This window comes from Mus pahari, chromosome 19 (genome assembly GCF_900095145.1).
Source record: "Mus pahari chromosome 19, PAHARI_EIJ_v1.1, whole genome shotgun sequence".
NCBI classification, from domain to species: domain Eukaryota; kingdom Metazoa; phylum Chordata; class Mammalia; order Rodentia; family Muridae; genus Mus; species Mus pahari.
Window position 1 is genome coordinate 83,183,315 of NC_034608.1, and position 17,828 is coordinate 83,201,142.

At 43.4% G+C, this 17,828-nt stretch overlaps 1 protein-coding gene across 5 annotated transcripts in view; it reads right to left on the minus strand.

The window, feature by feature from the left end:
- Nucleotides 1-17,828, minus strand: part of Csgalnact1 (chondroitin sulfate N-acetylgalactosaminyltransferase 1) — a 334,708-nt gene that overhangs the window by 80,129 nt on the left and 236,751 nt on the right. For all 5 annotated transcript variants that reach the window (XM_029532248.1, XM_021219074.2, XM_029532247.1 and 2 more), the window contains one exon: nt 11,592-12,519. In XM_029532248.1, the coding sequence (XP_029388108.1) occupies nt 11,592-12,219 (628 nt within the window). In that variant the 5' untranslated portion in view covers nt 12,220-12,519. The remainder of the gene's footprint in view (nt 1-11,591; nt 12,520-17,828) is intronic.

The window sequence follows — 17,828 nt, forward strand, 5'->3', positions numbered from 1 at the left end:
TTCCTTCCTTCCTCCTTCCTTCTTCCCTCCCTCCCTCCCTCCCTCCCTCCCTCCCTCTTTCCCTCCCTCCTTATCTTTCTTCCTGTTGCCTTTCTTCCTTTAAGAGTAAAAGAGGATGAAGTTAAGTGAGTTGGAGAGAGGAGATGGGGAACAAATAAGAATATGGTCAAAACAAAACAAAACAAAACATCGCCCTTGTAAGAACACAGCATTTGAGAGAAGAAACCTAAGTGCTAGTATTTACAACCTTAAAACCCAAAGAATAAGAACCTGGTGCAAGATAGGGAAGAAAAAAAAAACCCACAAAACAAGAACAACAACAACAACCAAAACAAGAAAACCCTACAATATTAAGAAAGAAGCACAGTGGTTTACCTTGATTGTTATTTTGACTAGATCAAGAAGTATCTAGGAGATTATTACAAAGCTCTTCTGTGTGTCTGCAAGGGCCTTTCAGCAGCTCCAGGTTTGGGTGGCACTTTCCCATAGAATGGAGGTCCAGGTGGTACAAACAGAAGAATGGTGAGCACCCTCCACTGCATGGGCACTTTTCCCCTTTGCTTCTAAGCCTCTGTGATGTAATCTGCCCCACCAGAGTTTCCTGCCAGGATTCACTTAGTCTCTTAGTCTCTGAGCAAGATAAGTCCTCCCTCCTCTTGTCACTGAAAGTTCAAACTCTGATTACACAAAAACTGGGGGCATTCCTTTGCCCCAGGTCATAGATCATAGGAGATGAATTTTCTCTAAGTAAATCTTCTATTAATGGTCTTCCAGATTTGGGGATGTGACCATAACAAAACTCCAGAGTGAAATCGATGCAATGCATTTCTTTTAAGCTGGTGAACTGTGCAAATGGAAGAGGCCAGGTTGTGAGGTGTGAGTCAAAATGGTTGATTTGTGGCAAAATGCAGGCCAATAAAGAAATTAATGGGCTTTAAGTTATTACTTAAAGAGGGAGTTTCACACTTCTGTTTCCATGCAAAATTTAATGAGGTAGAAGTATTTCTTAGGGGGTGGGGGGAAGAGCCAGTCTAACTCTAAATGCAAGGATTTAAAAAGAAATCCTTTTTTTCTCCTAATCACTGAACAGAGAAATCTAATTTTTCAATTACTGTTTCTAAAAGCTGTTAGTAAGTATGAGCTGCCAGTTCAATTTGAACAAAGGACCGATAAACTAGCTGAAGAAACTCGGGCGATGACCTCACACCTAAATACTACTTCAGGAGGAATGAGGAAAAGACTAGCAGCCGGAAGGCTCAGAAAATACTTCAGAGAGGAAACTGAATACACTGCTGCATAGATGGAGACCCGGGGCTTTCTTGGTGAGGCACGCTGTGGAGGAGGAAGGGCGTGATGTGCACACCATGATAAGCATGGCAGACAGAAAGAAGGAAAGAGCAGCAGGAAGCAATGCTGCAAAGGGGTGGGTGGGTGAGAGCCCCCAGGGCTGTCTAGAGTGGAAATTGACCTCAAATGCAAAGTAGAGGTAAAATAGGCTTCGGAGACCATGGCAGCAATGGAAATCTTGACTCTGTCCTTCAGGACCTGACCAACAAGGCACCCAGCCCTTGAGCAGACATTTGTGAGGTGTTCTCAGTCAGTATCTTCTCTGCTTTCTTTTCCTTTAGCTCTGCAATCACTCCGAGAAAGTGTCCAACCAGTTTAAATAAAGCATCTTATGTCAAGGCTCCGGCAAACCTTTATTGATCCCACTGTCACCTCATGTGGTGTTACAGCGTGTCCCAAAACACACTGAAATCCGTCATCGTAACAACATTAGGGAATGACTTAGTTAAGGATTCTGTTGCTGCAATGAAACACCATGACCAAAATGCAAGGAAGGGGCTCATTCAGCTTCCACTTCCACATCGCCATTCATCACCCAAGGAAACCAGGGCAAGAACTCCCACAGGGCAGGAACCTGGAGGCAGGAGCTGACGCAGAGGCCATGGAGAGGGGCTGCTTATTAGCTTGCTTTGGAGTGGACTGCTCTGCCTGCCTTCTTATAGAACCTAGACTCACCAGCCCAGGGATGGCACCACAATGGCTGGGCCCTCCCTCACTTGGGGCTTAGAATGGTGTCCCACATACAGTCCTAAAGAAGCCACAGGACCCTTCTCTGGGGGTGGGGAAGCGCAGTCTGAGGTCCCTGGGGAACTGCCAGAGTTCAGCTACTGGGCCCCTGGGCTGCAAGGAGGCCAGCGACAGCAGGTTTTCACTCTTGAGTACTGCAGACACAGCTGGATGCCGCAGAAGAGCTAAGAACAGAGTGTGGGCCCACTAGGGAAAAGAGGGACACGAAAGGAAAAGAGGGGGTTGAGAGAGCTCTGCCTGATTCCGAGGGGATGAAAGTGTTTGGTGGCTTGGTTTGGTGGAGACCCTGGCTGAGAACAAAGAGAGGCCTCCTGTGAAAGATTAAAGGAAGACCTGCTCCATTGTTCCCCAAGGCCTTGATGAGAACATACAGTCCTTGGTTTTAAGGCATTTATTGTCATGGTGGAGAGTTGTGATGAGTGAAACCGTACCCCACTTTCTCAGGGCAGGCCCAAGGTTAAATGCCTTTTGCAGGGAGGAGTGTCTGGGAAGGAGTGCTTGATTGGCTAAGCCCTTCAGGCCTTTAGGTGCCTCATTAAAATGGAGATCTGTCTTGAGGCTATGTGATCTGTAGTCATGTCTTCTACCTGTGACGGGCTTGGGGCATTGCCCTAAGTGATTGATGGCCACAGAATTATGGAGAGCTGAGCCCTCATATCAGGAGCCTAGTGTCTGGGAGCATGGTGAACACCTTCTGTTCCTTGCAGGAACACCTGCTGGGTCTCCGGGGCTTAAACCCAGCTCAACCAGAAAACAGGCTGCCTTTCACGGCCCCATACCCACACATTGAGAAAAGTACCTTACAGTTGTATCTCATAGAGGTTCCTCAACTGAGGCTCCTTCCTCTCTGATGACTCTGGCTTGTGACAAGTTTCATCAAAACCAGCCAGTACAGGAGATGACATCTTCAGTAGACAAGTTAAGAATGAGTCAGTAATCCTGACTTTAGAGTGCATTCCTGACATAATGGGTTTGGCTAGAATTTCTTTTGTCTTGAACTTCCCTGGCTCCAGTTGTGTAACAAATTTCTACCATTTGTAAGTTACCCAGTCCGTGGTATTTTGTTAGGGCCATAGAAAATAAATTATAGGATGGCATTACAGGTTCTTCCTTTGATTAAAATAATGAATCATTATCTTCAAATGTGCAGAACAGTGGGATGAGGAGTTTGAGGTCATTCTCACCGATGTAGTGAGTTTGAGGCTAGCCTGAAACCCTCGCAAACAAAACAACATAAAGCTAATGACTTTGTCTTCAGTGTAATTTTTTTCTGTGCCTATTTCCATTTGTCTCCCCAACATACATTTTTCCTCTGCTTTTGAACAAAACTGCTTCCCAAGGAAGTGTATACAAGTCACAAGTATGAGACCCCTCCCCGGTATGTGTTCAAGTCCCACCACTGTTTTAAGAAAGATTGTCTGACATCACTCTGAATCTGTAATTGAGTATATTTAGTCAGACACCTTCCAAGCAAAGGCAGCAGAATCCCTAGGTCTGTGATGTTGGTGCAGTGCTCTTCAGCTGTGCATCCTTAGGGTTCTCAGCCTCTTCCAATTTCAGTTTCTCTCTGGACTAAATGGGGAAAATAAGAGCTTCACATCACAGGAAAATAGGAATCTACATGTGATTGGGTTTCTGGAATGTCAGAATGTGCTCAAACATACAACCAGCTGGAATAAACCTTAGCAATCACTATCATTAATTAGTTACAGGGGTCCTCAAGATACTGCAGTTGGCAGAACACTAGAAGCCGGAAGAAGCTGTGAGGAAGTGGCTATTTGGGCTCAAGAGCCTAGCCTCTGCCTCCTTGAAACACAAAGTCTTCTAGCTATAGCATGCTTCCAGATGCAAAGCATCCCTGTGCCCTACCCTCAAGCTCGTGGATATACAGTCCAGTGACTCTCGGGGCCTACATGATGGTGAGGACGGTCATCAGCATCATTGTAGCCCCTTGTTCAGTCTGTCTGCCAGAAGTCTGGCATTCCACTGTCTGCAACCTTTAGATTCCAATTCATCGTCCCTCTTGTGGTTCCCCTTTTCTTGTTCTTTAAGCCCAGCTCATATCCTGCCACCTTCAACCTCTCCCTTGACTACTCAGCTACTAAACCACACCAGCTGTAAAGCCCATGGCACCAAGGGTCAGTTCCCTCTGCTCAAGTCTCCCTCACTTGGAGTTCTGTCTTTTTGCATAAACATCCTACTGGGACTTTAAGGCTGACAACTGGCTTTATCCTTTATTAGCTCTCAAACAGCTGGGACATTCTGCACACAGAAGAGGCAATCCATATATGCATGCTGATGAAGTCTGAGGGTGGGACCCAATCTGTTTCCTAATTGGAGAAGCTAGAGGCCAAGCTCAAAATGACTCCTTTCCCAGATGCAACACTTCCCATCCAGGGTGATTTAGCAAGCTGAGGTCTGAGCAGCCGGCCTGGCACATGTCCAGCCACACACATTTACGAAGGTACCCTTTGCCTGCTCCCCTGGCCCTTACCTCTCACATCTTCTTTCAACCTCTGCTATGCCCCAGTTCCCCTGTCCTCCACAGAGACCTAATGTTTCTCCATCCTGGTCCTCCCATGGTATCACAAGATCCCTTTTAGACTCTCCCTCCCTTCCCCAGCCCTTCTCTCTCCATATCCCCTCATCTCTTCTCCTTGCTTACCTTCCAATCTCCCTTTTCTCTCTTCTCTCCCCATTTCCATTCTTCCTCTTCTTCCTTCCTCATGGCTTCCCTCCCTCTCCCTCCTCTTCCTCTTTTCTTTTCCCTTTTCTCTTCATAATGCCAGGACTAGAACATTATCCTTCATGCATGGTAAAGAAGTGCTTCTCCACTGAGCCACCTCCTAGACTCTCTCTCACTATCTATTAAAACCTAAGTCAAGAACAGTGAAGGCTCACTTTTGAAAGCTTAATGGGAACTAATTTACCCCAAATAAGGATAATAAGATTACTAATACCAATAGAAAGCCATTTTCACCAGTTTCTTCCCTATATATAACAGAATATACCCTTTGTACAGGTCCCATGCTTTCCAGTCCCTTCAAAGTCAATGGAGTTTTTCAGTCCCTTCAAAGTCAGTGGAGCTGACACCCTGCGAAGGTGTTAGAACTGTACAGCTGATTGTCTGATACTAATGTCCTTTCTTTACTGTCCCCTCCCACCATCTAAATGTGAGAGATAGGATCAGACACAATTCTGGAAAGCCTAGAACAAAATGAAAATGTAGGACGTCAAACAATTGTGCAACAGCCATATATACTTGTAGCATGAACCCTCCTAGTTGGAGGGTCTGGGTGGCCTAGACGTTGGCTTCCTGCACACAGGAAAGAAAGCAAAGCTATTTTCCTTCACATCATTGGAGGAGGAATTCACCCACATGTAACTCTGAGTATTTACATGCATTTAAGCCTCTTATCTCTAATTCCAGAATGTGTATTATTTAATCTTTCTTGTAGGAAATTAAAGCAAACAAATAAGATTTGAGAGCAGAGAGAATAGATGACTGAGTGACAAGAGGAACCTGATATCTCACAGATCTACTCCTCTTCCAGCAGAAGCAATATCAAGAGATCTATGTCTTCAATTTCCTCTAGAAACTGGCTTAGGACTCTGAGGTATACCTTAAGACCTGTCATACTTTGCTCTTGTGTCTACCACATCTTCGTGCCTACCACAATACCCTAAAAATAAGCCAAGGGTCACCCAGGGTTCAGAATCCCTACTGATCCCTGTTTCTGCCCCTGGATCTCCAGATCCATAGCAACTAATTACAATGTGTCTTACCATTTCTGCTTCCTCTCTGGGTGGCTGACAAGGAGCAAGACATTGATGTGAGTGTCAAAGGAAGTATTTCACTCCTGCCCAGGAGAGTCCCTGGCGTATTTGCTTATCAGTGGGTTACTAAAATCCAGACCTAGAGCTACAGGGGACACGACAAGGCAAGCTTGAACAAACTCTTCACAGTGTCCCCTTGAAGTCACATGGTGGCAAATAATCAATGGACCTCAAACCTCAAATGCTCCCCAATGTCTTGACTGTAATGTACAGGTCCGGACTGACTGAACAACCTGTTGCAAAGTTTTATAGCAACCTCCAAATTGCCTGGTTTTAAAAGGCATCTATCTCAGTATAGCCTTTTTCATAATCAATTTCATAACTACAAGAAAATCCCCAATTTTCGGATTTTTTGTAAAGAAAAGAAATGTCCTTCTTTACACTGTTGGACTTCTATAAGATCAAGATGATATTGCTACAGGTTTACTGTCTGTGGAGTCCTGCATCCTCATGTGTGCTTGTGTGTCTGCATGCATGCATCTTGTGTGTGTGTTTGTGTGTGTGCGTTTTCATGTATGCATGTATGTGTGCATGCATGTGGGGGGGGGTGCATGAGATTGTGTGCTATGTCCTCATATAGTAAAGGTGGAAGGGCAGCTACCGAGAGCTCCAGAAGTCTTTCCTAAAGGCTTAAATCACATCCCTGAGGCTTTTCCCTTCCGTGCTCAATCCATCAAGACTGTCACATTGTCAACACTTGAATTTTTTTGAGGGATACATTCAAACCGCAGTACCCGCAAAACCTTTCTAATGACTCAGAGCTCAGCTCCATCACATCCCCATGTTGAGTTATTTGGTGTTTGAAATCTTTTGCCATGCCACTGCAGTAGCTGCAGGAAGAGAACATCACAGGCTAGTGACTAACAACCCTATTGGGACAATAGACGCTGAAAGATCACATATGGATCCCACTGTCAGACATTTGCATTGTAGAAGATTTAGAAAGGTAAATTGCTTTGTGGGATGATCCAAAGACATCCAAAGAGATGATCTACTACCCTCTTAAGGAAACATAAAATCAAAGACAAATGACAATTGACATTTGTACCTTCCTCTGAAGGGATAAGCAATACAATGTAGGGAAATGAGATGAACAGTTAGACATTCTGAGGCAGGCGCTGGATCACTGCCTGATTTTCACTTCTTTCCCCAAATGGTTGCAAAATGTAATGTTATTAAATGAAAATTCAACACAAAGCTCAGTGCCTATGAGACAGTTTGAACAGAGAGATTGTTAGCACCAGGACACTCCAAGGCCTGGCCCAACCATGTGACACTAGACCTGCGTTGCCAGGACAACGACCCTCAATCCCACAANTCACCTGGCTCAGTCCCCACCCTCATTGGTGTGATGTCATTCTCCGTATAAACTAGGGGATCACCCCCTCCTCGCTCTCTTCGTCTTCTCCTCCTCTCTTCACCCCGCTCTCTTCTTCTCTTCCCCCCTTTCCCCTTTTCTCCTTCTCTTTCTCTCTCTTCTCTACTCTTCTACCTGCTTTGCTGCTCCCCATCCCTGCTTAATAAACCTCTCACGTGGAATCACCTTGGCGTGGTCTGCTGTTTGGTTTATCCGCTCAAATCATATATATTAATATGGCTTAATAATGCTAATTCATAAAAGAGATAACTACTGCTCCCCTAGGGTTTAGAGACAAATAATAAATCCTATAGGTAATAAATTATATGGGCAGAAATGTGATATTCTCACTCTGCATGCTCTACAGAGGTACAGACTTGTCACAGCCATGCCAGATGCCATCGTTGTTCGTTCTCAGTTCCTCCTTTTATAGGGTAGGTGACTTATCCTCGGTTACCCAGCACTGTGGGTGGTGGAACATTCTTCCACCTGGGTCTAGGAAGGGCCTTGGCAGTCATGCACAGCGGGTTTCTTGTTTACAGAGGAGCAGGCCAAATTCTCAGAAGGAGTTTAAGGAAGTCATTGAAAGTCACATAGCACCCCATGCTTATGTTGCCTGCCTCACAGCTTTAAGTTTTATATCACTGTTACCTGGAACCATTCCATCCCAGGGGTTTTATTGTTTTTTTATTCTTTGGAACAAGCTGTGGTTTGGATGTGAAAGGCCCCCATAGCCTCATATCTCTACACAATTAGTCCCCAGTGGGTGGTGCTGTCTTTGGAAGGTTGTGGAACTTGAGGAGGCAGAATCTGGCTGGAAGAAGTGTGTAACTGGGGGGCGGGTCTTGCACTGTTATAGTTGCAGCCTAGTTCTTGTATGCACTAAACGTGAAGATCTTGTTCCACTAAATATGGAATGAGGAGCATCCACCTGCCTCCTATCATGCTATTTCCACCGTGGTAGACTATACTTCCTAAAACTTGGAAGCCCAACCAAATCCTCAAGTTGCTTCTTATACAGTATTTAGTCACAGCAACAGAAGAAACAGTACATTGGTAAGCAACCCCATCCTTACCTTGCTAGTTCAGGAGCAGGCAGCTTTGCTGACTTTCCTTTGAATCCTGAGCACACAGAACACTTCTGTTTAATTTAGTTTCCCACGGACTTTTGCTAAATGACTCCAACTTTGGGCTACCCAAGTCTCATACATCCGACAAAATCATTTTCACTGCAGTAATGTTTAGAAATGCAAATAAGTTGTTTAAAATATATTACTGCTGGCAAAGTCCCTATTACTGCTCAAACTCATTGTAGAAAACCCATCTCACATTGGAATCTCCTATGTGCTTCTTTCCCTTTGAATAGGTGTAGATGGAAGAAAAGTGAGCTGAGACTGAGAAGATCGAGTGTAATTCACTCCAACCACCTCTCTGCAACAAGAACCAGAATTCCCACATCGAGCTCAGTGGTCTTCCATTTGATTCTTGTAGTGACAGGGATCTCACTCCGTTCTGAGAGAATACTGTTTCAGTTTATTCCACACATTGGACTTAAATCCTACTTCCTGCGTCTTCTGCTATCAAGTGTTTCATATCCTGTAACCATAAAAGACGCCCCCCCATCTTTTCTGGATAACAACTTAAAAGTTAAATAACCCGATCTATTTATAAGTATCAGTTATACACAAATGCTTTTAAAGTGTTTTGTCTTCGTTTATAAAACACAGAAGAGTTATTATTGAGGTTTAATACCAAATTCAGAAGCAACATGTGAATTGGTCTCTCTCAGAATATTACTGCATTTTGTACATGGGATCAACCCTGGGCAGTTTGGGCAAGAACATCTTTAACAGACAGCCAAATCTCAGAGCAAAGAAAACCCAGGCTAGTGTCACTGCTGATTAAAAGAGACTGGCCTTACGTATCAAGATTTGGGATAAAGAAAAGCAGATGGAGATTTCAAAAACGAAGGCAGATTGGAAATCAAAAGGGCAAACATTCCAAGCTGCAGGCATTGATTTGTAATCAACTTCTTTTCAAATTGCTTTGTATGTGGGCAGCAATCCATAGCATACCCAGGAGAGCGTGGCAGAGCAGTGGTGTCTTTAAAAAGATGTTTAATGATATCCCCTGAGGGTCAGCTAGTAAAATAATATATGTAGAAGCACCTCATAAACTAAAGCACCATCAGATGCGCTGTTACCTCTTCCTGAACTCTTCCTGATTACTCATCATGTGCTTATTATTACACTGGTTAGTGGCTGCGGATGCCATGGATTTTTTTTTTTTTTTTGTATCTCAAATACATTAATTAAAAAAAAAATAACCTCTCAGCAAAAGATTAGTCTTACAAGTGATTTCTCCATATAGTTCTAGATATGTGAAAAATGATTCTATATTAAAAGTTCATGAATGTAAAAAGATAATAAAGGGAAAAAAATCACAAGATAGCCAAGTGCCTAAAGTGAACAGAAGAGATAATAAAAGATTGTGTGTGTGTGTGTGTGTGTCTGTCTGTCTGTCTGTCTGTCTCTCTCTATCTCTCTCTTTGTGTGTGTGCGTGCGTATGTGTGTGTGTGTGTATGTGTGTTTGTCTGTCTGTCTTTCTCTATCTCTCTCTTTGTGTGTGTGTGTGTGTGTGTGTGTACATGCATGCATGCATATAGGGGTCCAGGTCTCTCATTGGCCTGGAACTCACCCAATAGTATAGGCTGGCCCATTTAGTGAGCAACAGTGATGTGTCTCTACCTCCCTAGAACTAGGCTTACAAGTGTGCACCATCATTCCTGACTGTGTGTGTGTGTGTGTGTGTGTGTGTGTGTGTGTGTGGTAGTGGTATGTGTATGTGCAGGAGATTCTAGGACATTGCACTCAGGTCCTTTTACTTCCAATGCAAACACTGACACCCAGCCTGAGAGAATTTTTGACTAAAGAGAAACTGTCTTTTCCTGGGGGCAATGGCCTGACTTCCTGACAGAAAAGGGTACCAGTTAAATAGACACCGCTACAGTCCTGGCTGTGTTGAAGAAGATTCTATCCAGAGATCAAGTCATGGGGCTAAATGCTTTCAACAGCTTTTCCCAAAATTAGTAGATGGTTTTTGAACCAGTACTAATATGTCCATTAGCAAGAAGATAATGACAAACCCTCCAAGAAACTAGATGAGGAGAGCTATCTCCTAAAGAAACAGAGATAGAAGCAGTAAGTCTCAGACTGACTCATGCCAATGATGAAGTGAGTGACTCCTCTCATTTCTGTCAGCTCCGACATCTGCACATAGTGACAGTGTAGTTAAGGACCTGCCCCCCAACTCAACCCCCCAACTTCTTGGGTTTGAATCCTGGCTCTGTCACTTGTGTTCTATACACCAGACTTTCCAATAACTAACAAGTGGTTCCTTTTCCTCGTTCCTGTATGGGGTCCTCCTGAGTACATAGTGTCTGTGCAGTATACTCCAGCAGGCTCTGGCACATGGAAATGCTGTGTGCTGTGAATTATTTTAGGTCTCACAATCCAAACCAGGTCCTAGAAGTGTCTAGGGTAAAGGATACAGTGAAATTGCGCAATATTGTCCTTGGACTTCAGAGTTTGTGTTTATATGCTGTTTTAACTCTTCTTTCGGGAGTGGGTTGGTGTATATGATCATTTGCATGGGTGTCTCCCTCAGTTGCTTGCCATCTGATTTTTTTCTTTTCTTTCTTTCTTTTTTCTTTAAAGATCTATTTCATATATATATATATATATATATATATATATATATATATATATATATAGTTGCTATCTTCAGACACACCAGAAGAGGGCATCAGATCCCATTACAGATCGTTGTGAAGCTACCATGTAGTTGCTGGGAATTGAACTCAGGACCTCTGGAAGAACAGTCGGTGCTCTTAACCACTGAGCCATCCTTCCAGCCCCATCTGATTTTTTTTTTTTTCATACAAGATCCTTTACTAAAACAGTCTCCTGCCTATCTGGATATGGAAAATTTGAATTCCACGTCTTCATGCCTTCCAGACAAGTATTTTACCAACCAAAGCTTGAAGTTCTACCTTCTTCTAACATAGAATAATTAAACTGCATTTAATGCAGTTTCCAAGGAAAGTGAAAAGAAACAGATGTTTCTGAAAAGAAACACACCTTTGGTGTTCCTCATAAAACCTTCCCCTCTCCACTTCACAATCAATTCTGCCAAGACATGTCTGTAGCTGAGACATGCTCAGGCTCTGGGATACTTTAGATTTTTTTTTTCTCAGTTCCTCAATCCCTGTCCCGCACCCCCCAAATCTCCAAGCATGCCAACCTTCTATGAAGTCTGCAGCCGTGTAAAGACGCTGCTGGGGGCTGCTCTCCACGGGGCTGTTTAGACCTTCCAGGGCTGATTCGATGGCTTCTACCAGCTCATCACGCTTGTCCTTCCTCACTGGCTTCTCCTCAGGGTGGCGGGTCAGGCCGGTCTCCAGCTGGTATACTTTCTGCAGAGTGAAGCTATCGAAAGGCACAGCAGCATACTCGGTGGCCAGCTTGACACCGGCATGTACCTCGGCTTTGTCCACCTGCCCACGCAGGAAGGCCAGCAGATCAGCCTGGGCTTTGGGTTCACGGTCCCAGCCTGAGCGCAGGCTGGTGGCATCGCTGGCCTGGTCCTGCCCACTGCGGAGCTGCTCACTGCGTGCCTGCAGTTCATCCTTTAGCTGCGCGATCTGTCGTTTAAGGCTGTTCACATAGTTGCGATGCTGTTCCTCGCGCTCCTGCAGCACCGCTTGGTAGCCATCTTTGCCTGTGGGGCCATTGGCCCGTGGCAGTCCCAGCTGCTCCTGGTCGCCTTTTGGAGTGCAGGCTAACATGTAGAGGACAGAGATGGCACAACAGAGCAGCACCAGCAGAATCACTACCCGAGAAATCCACCCCAGCAGCCCGCGGCGGACCATTCTCACTCAGGTGCAGGCCATGCATCCAGGTCCAGAGTATGCAACATCCCAGGGCACCACAAGGGCCCCCAACACGGGCTTTTCTGGTTAGACCACAGTGCCACTGAAGTCCCCAGAACCAATTTCATCTATTTCCTTCTAGAACATGGCCGCCTGCCTTTAGAAGTCAACTATTACATGAGACGGCTCTCCTGCTTAGAAGGGAAGATTTTCTAGACAGAAACAGTCAGTCAAGTGGAGCCTCCAAGTTCCATTCGTTCCCATCATAGCCTTCCTGGTATGCTGAAGAAGAGGGGGAACCTGGGAAGACACAAAGGACAGAGATGCTTAGCATTTCCATTCAGACGTAAACATTTCTCATTGAAAAATTCCCGCTTGATCTAGAGTATACAGGTATATAAAATAAGCACACAAATCAAATATTCACTCAGGATAAATTATACATTTATTTTAAAGCAATTCATTTATATATATTTAATGTCGACATTTATTAAAGATTAAGCAACTGTGCATGTTAATGACATGGACGTGGTTATTTGACATAATTCAATCTTGGCTGAATATTTGATACTGTAGGATGGACAGTTCATCTACATCGTTTTGCAGAACTGATCAATATTTTGATTCTGTAATCGCCAATGCTAAGAAAAGCACTTTGTGTACTTATGGAAGGAAAAACAGATGTTTAAAGCTTTTTCAGAAATAGTTGAAAATGTCCTAATCCCCAGTCAACATTTGTTTATCCATCATTTATAAAATCCAAATGGAAAACTCATGTACAAATTATTCAACCCAATCAAATCCAAAGATACACTAATTTAATACTTACATTCTGAGGAGTAACAATAGGGGAGAAACTAGAAGTCTTTGTTAACTACAATCAAAACATCATGTATCTACCAGAGTGGAAAGATGGTACGCATTGTACAATAAAAACAGGGCAGTTCATAACAGGACTCGGGACTGAGGTGTTGCGGGCATTGTGTGCTGTGGGGCATGGACTGAGGTGTTGCGGGCATTGTGTGCTGTGGGGCATGTAACAGGGATAAGTACATGTTGTATGTTGAGAACCCAGGCTGCAGTGAAATCTCCCAATGAAACACATGGATTCATTGTGCACTTGATTTTGAAGCCATTTTGGTCATTGCATGTTTAGAAACCTCACTCGTGCTGAATTTCTCACGAACTCCACACTTAGTCACATGAAGCTGCAACCCACCACTTAAGACGCTGAGGGCTCGTTCACTAAGGTCACCAGTAGACAACTGGCCCGTGCCCCAAGAGTTACGGAAAGTGTTTCTGGCAGATAGATAAGTGTGAGTGTTTTATTAATTAGAACACAAGTGTCCATCAAAAGGACCAGAAGATGGGTGGGAACCACTGCCAAATGCAAACAGTACTTGTATTGGGAACGGAGGCTGCTCTTTTTCTTTTACTTGTTTTTACTTTTCTGTATGTTGTGACTCTTCATAATGACCTACATTCTAATGCTCAAAAGCAAAGCTTCCACGACTCTGCAATTACTGGCAGCAATTTCTCCACCAATGTCTGTCTAGCAGGGAGAGGTCTGCAGTCAGCTGTGGATGCTCTCCTCTGAGGCACACCCATCAACCATCAGAATAGACCTCAAGCTTTCGGATCAACCCGGAGGGAGGTACCCAGAAGGTCAGAGAAGCAAATACAAAATGTCAATGATGACATGATCAGAAGGATCTGTGATAGCTGTCCCACCAGCTCCCATCTAGAATCTGACATAGCTGTCCCATCATAGTTCCCAACCAGTCCTGTTAGTGTCAGTGAGGGCTTTACCATAGAAAGGCATGGGTTAGGAGAAGAATAGAGATAAGATGTTTCTTGTCAGAACTGAACACACTTCTTCCCATCTCTGTGAGGACTTCTGCATCTTTCTTGGTCATCAGTTCTTAGAGTGACTGCACCCCGACACCGAATCCTTGTAATAAAGGAGGAGCAAGACCGACTCACTATTTCCATGTCCCCTAGGCTACCCTTCCTCTCTCCTCTATGACACACAACATCTCTTGATACATTTGTTTTGTGGTGTTCTTTCTTTTTAAATCATCCTCATCATCATGGCCATAAATTAATCAATGGGCCAACCAAAACAGATCAAATAAATATTTTTGTTTAGAGATATTTTGATAAAACCATTGTAGGGAACAAAATAAAATAAAAGGGAGGCCTGGGGGGGGGAGAAGTGGGGGAGGAAAAATATGCCCAATGCCCCGCCAGAGTTTCTCTATTCTCTGGTCAGTCAGGCATGGGGAGACTGCCAGGCACTTTCCACTTGGCCCCGGGTGGGCATTGCCTCTGACCCATGCGGCGGGGGGGTGAAGAAGGGGAAGCCCCGATGGGGACCCCCCTGGAGCTACTTTGCTAAAGCCACCAGGGTTGTGGGAAAAGGGGATAGGGAAGAAGTTCCTAACAATGAGCAGAGAGTGTGCAGCGGGCCTTGATGGAGCAGAGCAGGGACTCTATGGTTTAAGAGCTTTATTATAGAAATGCAGGGAGAAAGAGAGAAGAGAGAGAGAGAGAGAGAGACAGGAGAAGACAAGGAGAAAGAGAAAGGAGAGAGGAGAGAAGACAGAGAAAGGGGAGAGGAGAGAGAAGAGAGAGAAGTGAGAGGTAAAGGAACAAAGGAGTGAGAGAGCGAGGTGGGGGCTGAACAGCCCTTTTTATGGTCTTCACAGTTGCTAGGTAACTGGGGAGGAGTTTAGCCTGAAGGTCAGAAGCTTGGGCCATTGCTTACGTGACCACTGANCATGCTTCTCTTGTAGGGGCTGTGGGAGGTGGTACTTAGGCAGGGGCCGGAGTTCCAGGAGTCTGAGGGAACGCCTACTGTGTCATGAGGGTGAATTATGACCATTGGGGTTCAGACCTCAGCTCGACTGGAGACCAGCCTGCAATTCCCCACAAACCACCCTGTATGTATCCTTACATACCAGGTATCTTAAAATCAAGGAAGTCCTACATTTTGCTATTTTATGAAAATAGCATTTTAAATAATCCCTATAATTATGAAATTATTTTTATAGTATCCTTGCCTAACCACAGCAACCTAGGTTCTGGGCCAATAACCCCTTCTTTTCCTAATATTCTGTTCCAGTCTTGATGAGAAGGCATCTAGACAATTTGCACGTCCAGATCCCCTGGTAGAAAGGTCCCACAGTCATTCTCTTTACTTGGGATATGATGAGGATCCAAGCACACTGTCCTGTTCATCATGCACCTGCTTCATTCTGCATTCACACATGGGAGAGTCCTTCCCGCTGTCTGGGAGACAAGCTACTTCCTAATATCCCCATACCACCAAAACTTGTTTATTTATCCATTTTCTATAAAAGTTTAATGTATAACATTTTCTCTCTGATATATTCTCTGGCATTTCTCTGGCCCCAATGAATCTCAACTATAATTGGAACAATACATAATTATTAGGTCAAAGTTTAAACTACATGCCTGCCCTTGGAAGCCTTTTATGTCTGATGAAAATCACAGGATTTGTATAATTACTATAATTCTGTGATTAAAACCGTCTTGGTTTTGATGTTCAGGCACCTTGCTGTTTTTAATGAAATCTCTCAGATGAGCTCATTATATCTAAGTATTAAGTTATCAGTGAGGATGTGTTATCACATCATTCTGCCATTTTAAAGACTTTTATTTTAAATACGTTGTCATTACTGACAAAATAACAAAATCAGAAAAACAAAGAAATGGAACATTCAACACAATTTATTGTGCTGTGAAACTTAAAAGATGCAATCATGCTAACAAATTTTAATGGGATAAATGTTGCATTTGCATAATGGGCTGAAGTCAAGTTGGTTTAATTGAAGCAATGTATTAAGACTATGGTTAATAAAATTAAAACTAGGATGGTGTTGGTGCACACCCTTAATCCCAGTACTAGGAGGTGGAGGCAGGTGAACCTCTGAGGTCAAGGCCAGCTTGTGGAAATGAGTTCCAGGACAGCCAGGACTACACAGAGAGACCCTGTCTCACAAGATCAGAAATAAGCAAGCAAGCGAACAAACAAACAAAAAGACTAGTACAAAATTAAAACTATAGACTATCTGTTCTATCCATAAAACCTTTGTTACAAGGACTGGGTGATAGTGGTAAGATTACTTAGTGGGTAGAGATGCCGCCCACAGTCTGGTAACCTGACTTTGATCCCTTGGATCTATGTGGCAGAATCAGAAAACCAACATATATATATGTGTGTGTGTGTGTGTGTGTGTGTGTGTGTGTGTGTGTATACACATATATACAACAAATAAAATATTTTGTAAAAGTCTAGATAGTGTGGCTTTAGAAATTCATTTAGTTATTTAAACTCCACTAATAAGGGAAATCTTAGAGAGGGAACCAGAGGAACCAAGATATTTTATAAAAATAAATAAATAAATATATACTTTTGAAATTTTATTTTTTAATTAGCACACAGAGTAACAAGTTTCTTTGTAGTGTTTTCTGCATGCTTATTTTTGATTGATTTCCCCCAACCCTTACGATCATTCATTTCCCCGACTTCCTGCTACTTTGTGCACTTTGGCCTCAGTACCCCCCCTTTCTAGCATCAGAGCACATGTTCTCTAGCACCCGCCCTGCTCTTCACTAAAACGTTTTAAATGGCTACATCACCAAAAGTAACATACAGATTGAATTTCCACCAAAGTTCCAATGATATTCCTCATAGAATGCGTGAGTGTATTAACAAAAACATTAACTTAAAACCTGACTTGCTGAAATCACTAGTAATAAACATTAAAAAAAAAAAAAAACTCACTTCAAAACACAGATAGAGACAAAAACTTTTGTGTAGAATCCCAAAAGCACAAAAATCAAATTGCCCCCAAACTGACAACTGCTATTACATAACATTAGAAACTAATAGCCAAAGAAATTCTCAGTGGAATGAGCAGACTACAGAAAGAGAGAACAGATATTTAGAAAGAAAACAAAACGATGTCGAAATTTGCTGCCAAAGAGTCAGCAATTTTTTTCTTTGTAAAATGGTGGGAGCAGACAATACATCAGAAACAAAATTCTGCATCTGTTAACAGACAAAATAGTTCCTAATCTTTCTAGCAATCTGGTTTGTAATCAAACACAGTGACCGGTGATAGGATAGAGGCTAATGTTCTGTAGCAGAGTAAAGGCTGCTCCTTCATACTCTTGCTTCTGTGGAAACCCCAGACATTTACTCAGAGTGGGTGTCACTCTGCCAGCATCGCCCCTTCAGAAAAGACACTTTAGTAAGACACAGGTGGGCCAGTGGGGCCATGAGGTACAATACAATCTCTTGTCTTGGCAGAAGAGTTGGAGAAGGAGATTTAAAGTGTATAAGCTGGTTAGTGCCTTACAGATGGAAATACCATGTAATTACCAAGCACTGTTACAGATTGGAGATGACAGTAAAAATATAGCTTTATGAGATCTCAGCCACATTGTGCTATTGTTTAAAACACTTAGACAGGGAACTCGGGTTTTTGGTCTAGCTAAGTCTCTTGGGAAATCTAAGGGAGATGGAGGGAATGTGGAGGGCGAAGACAACCTTGTCATTAACTGATTTGGGATGCTTGGGT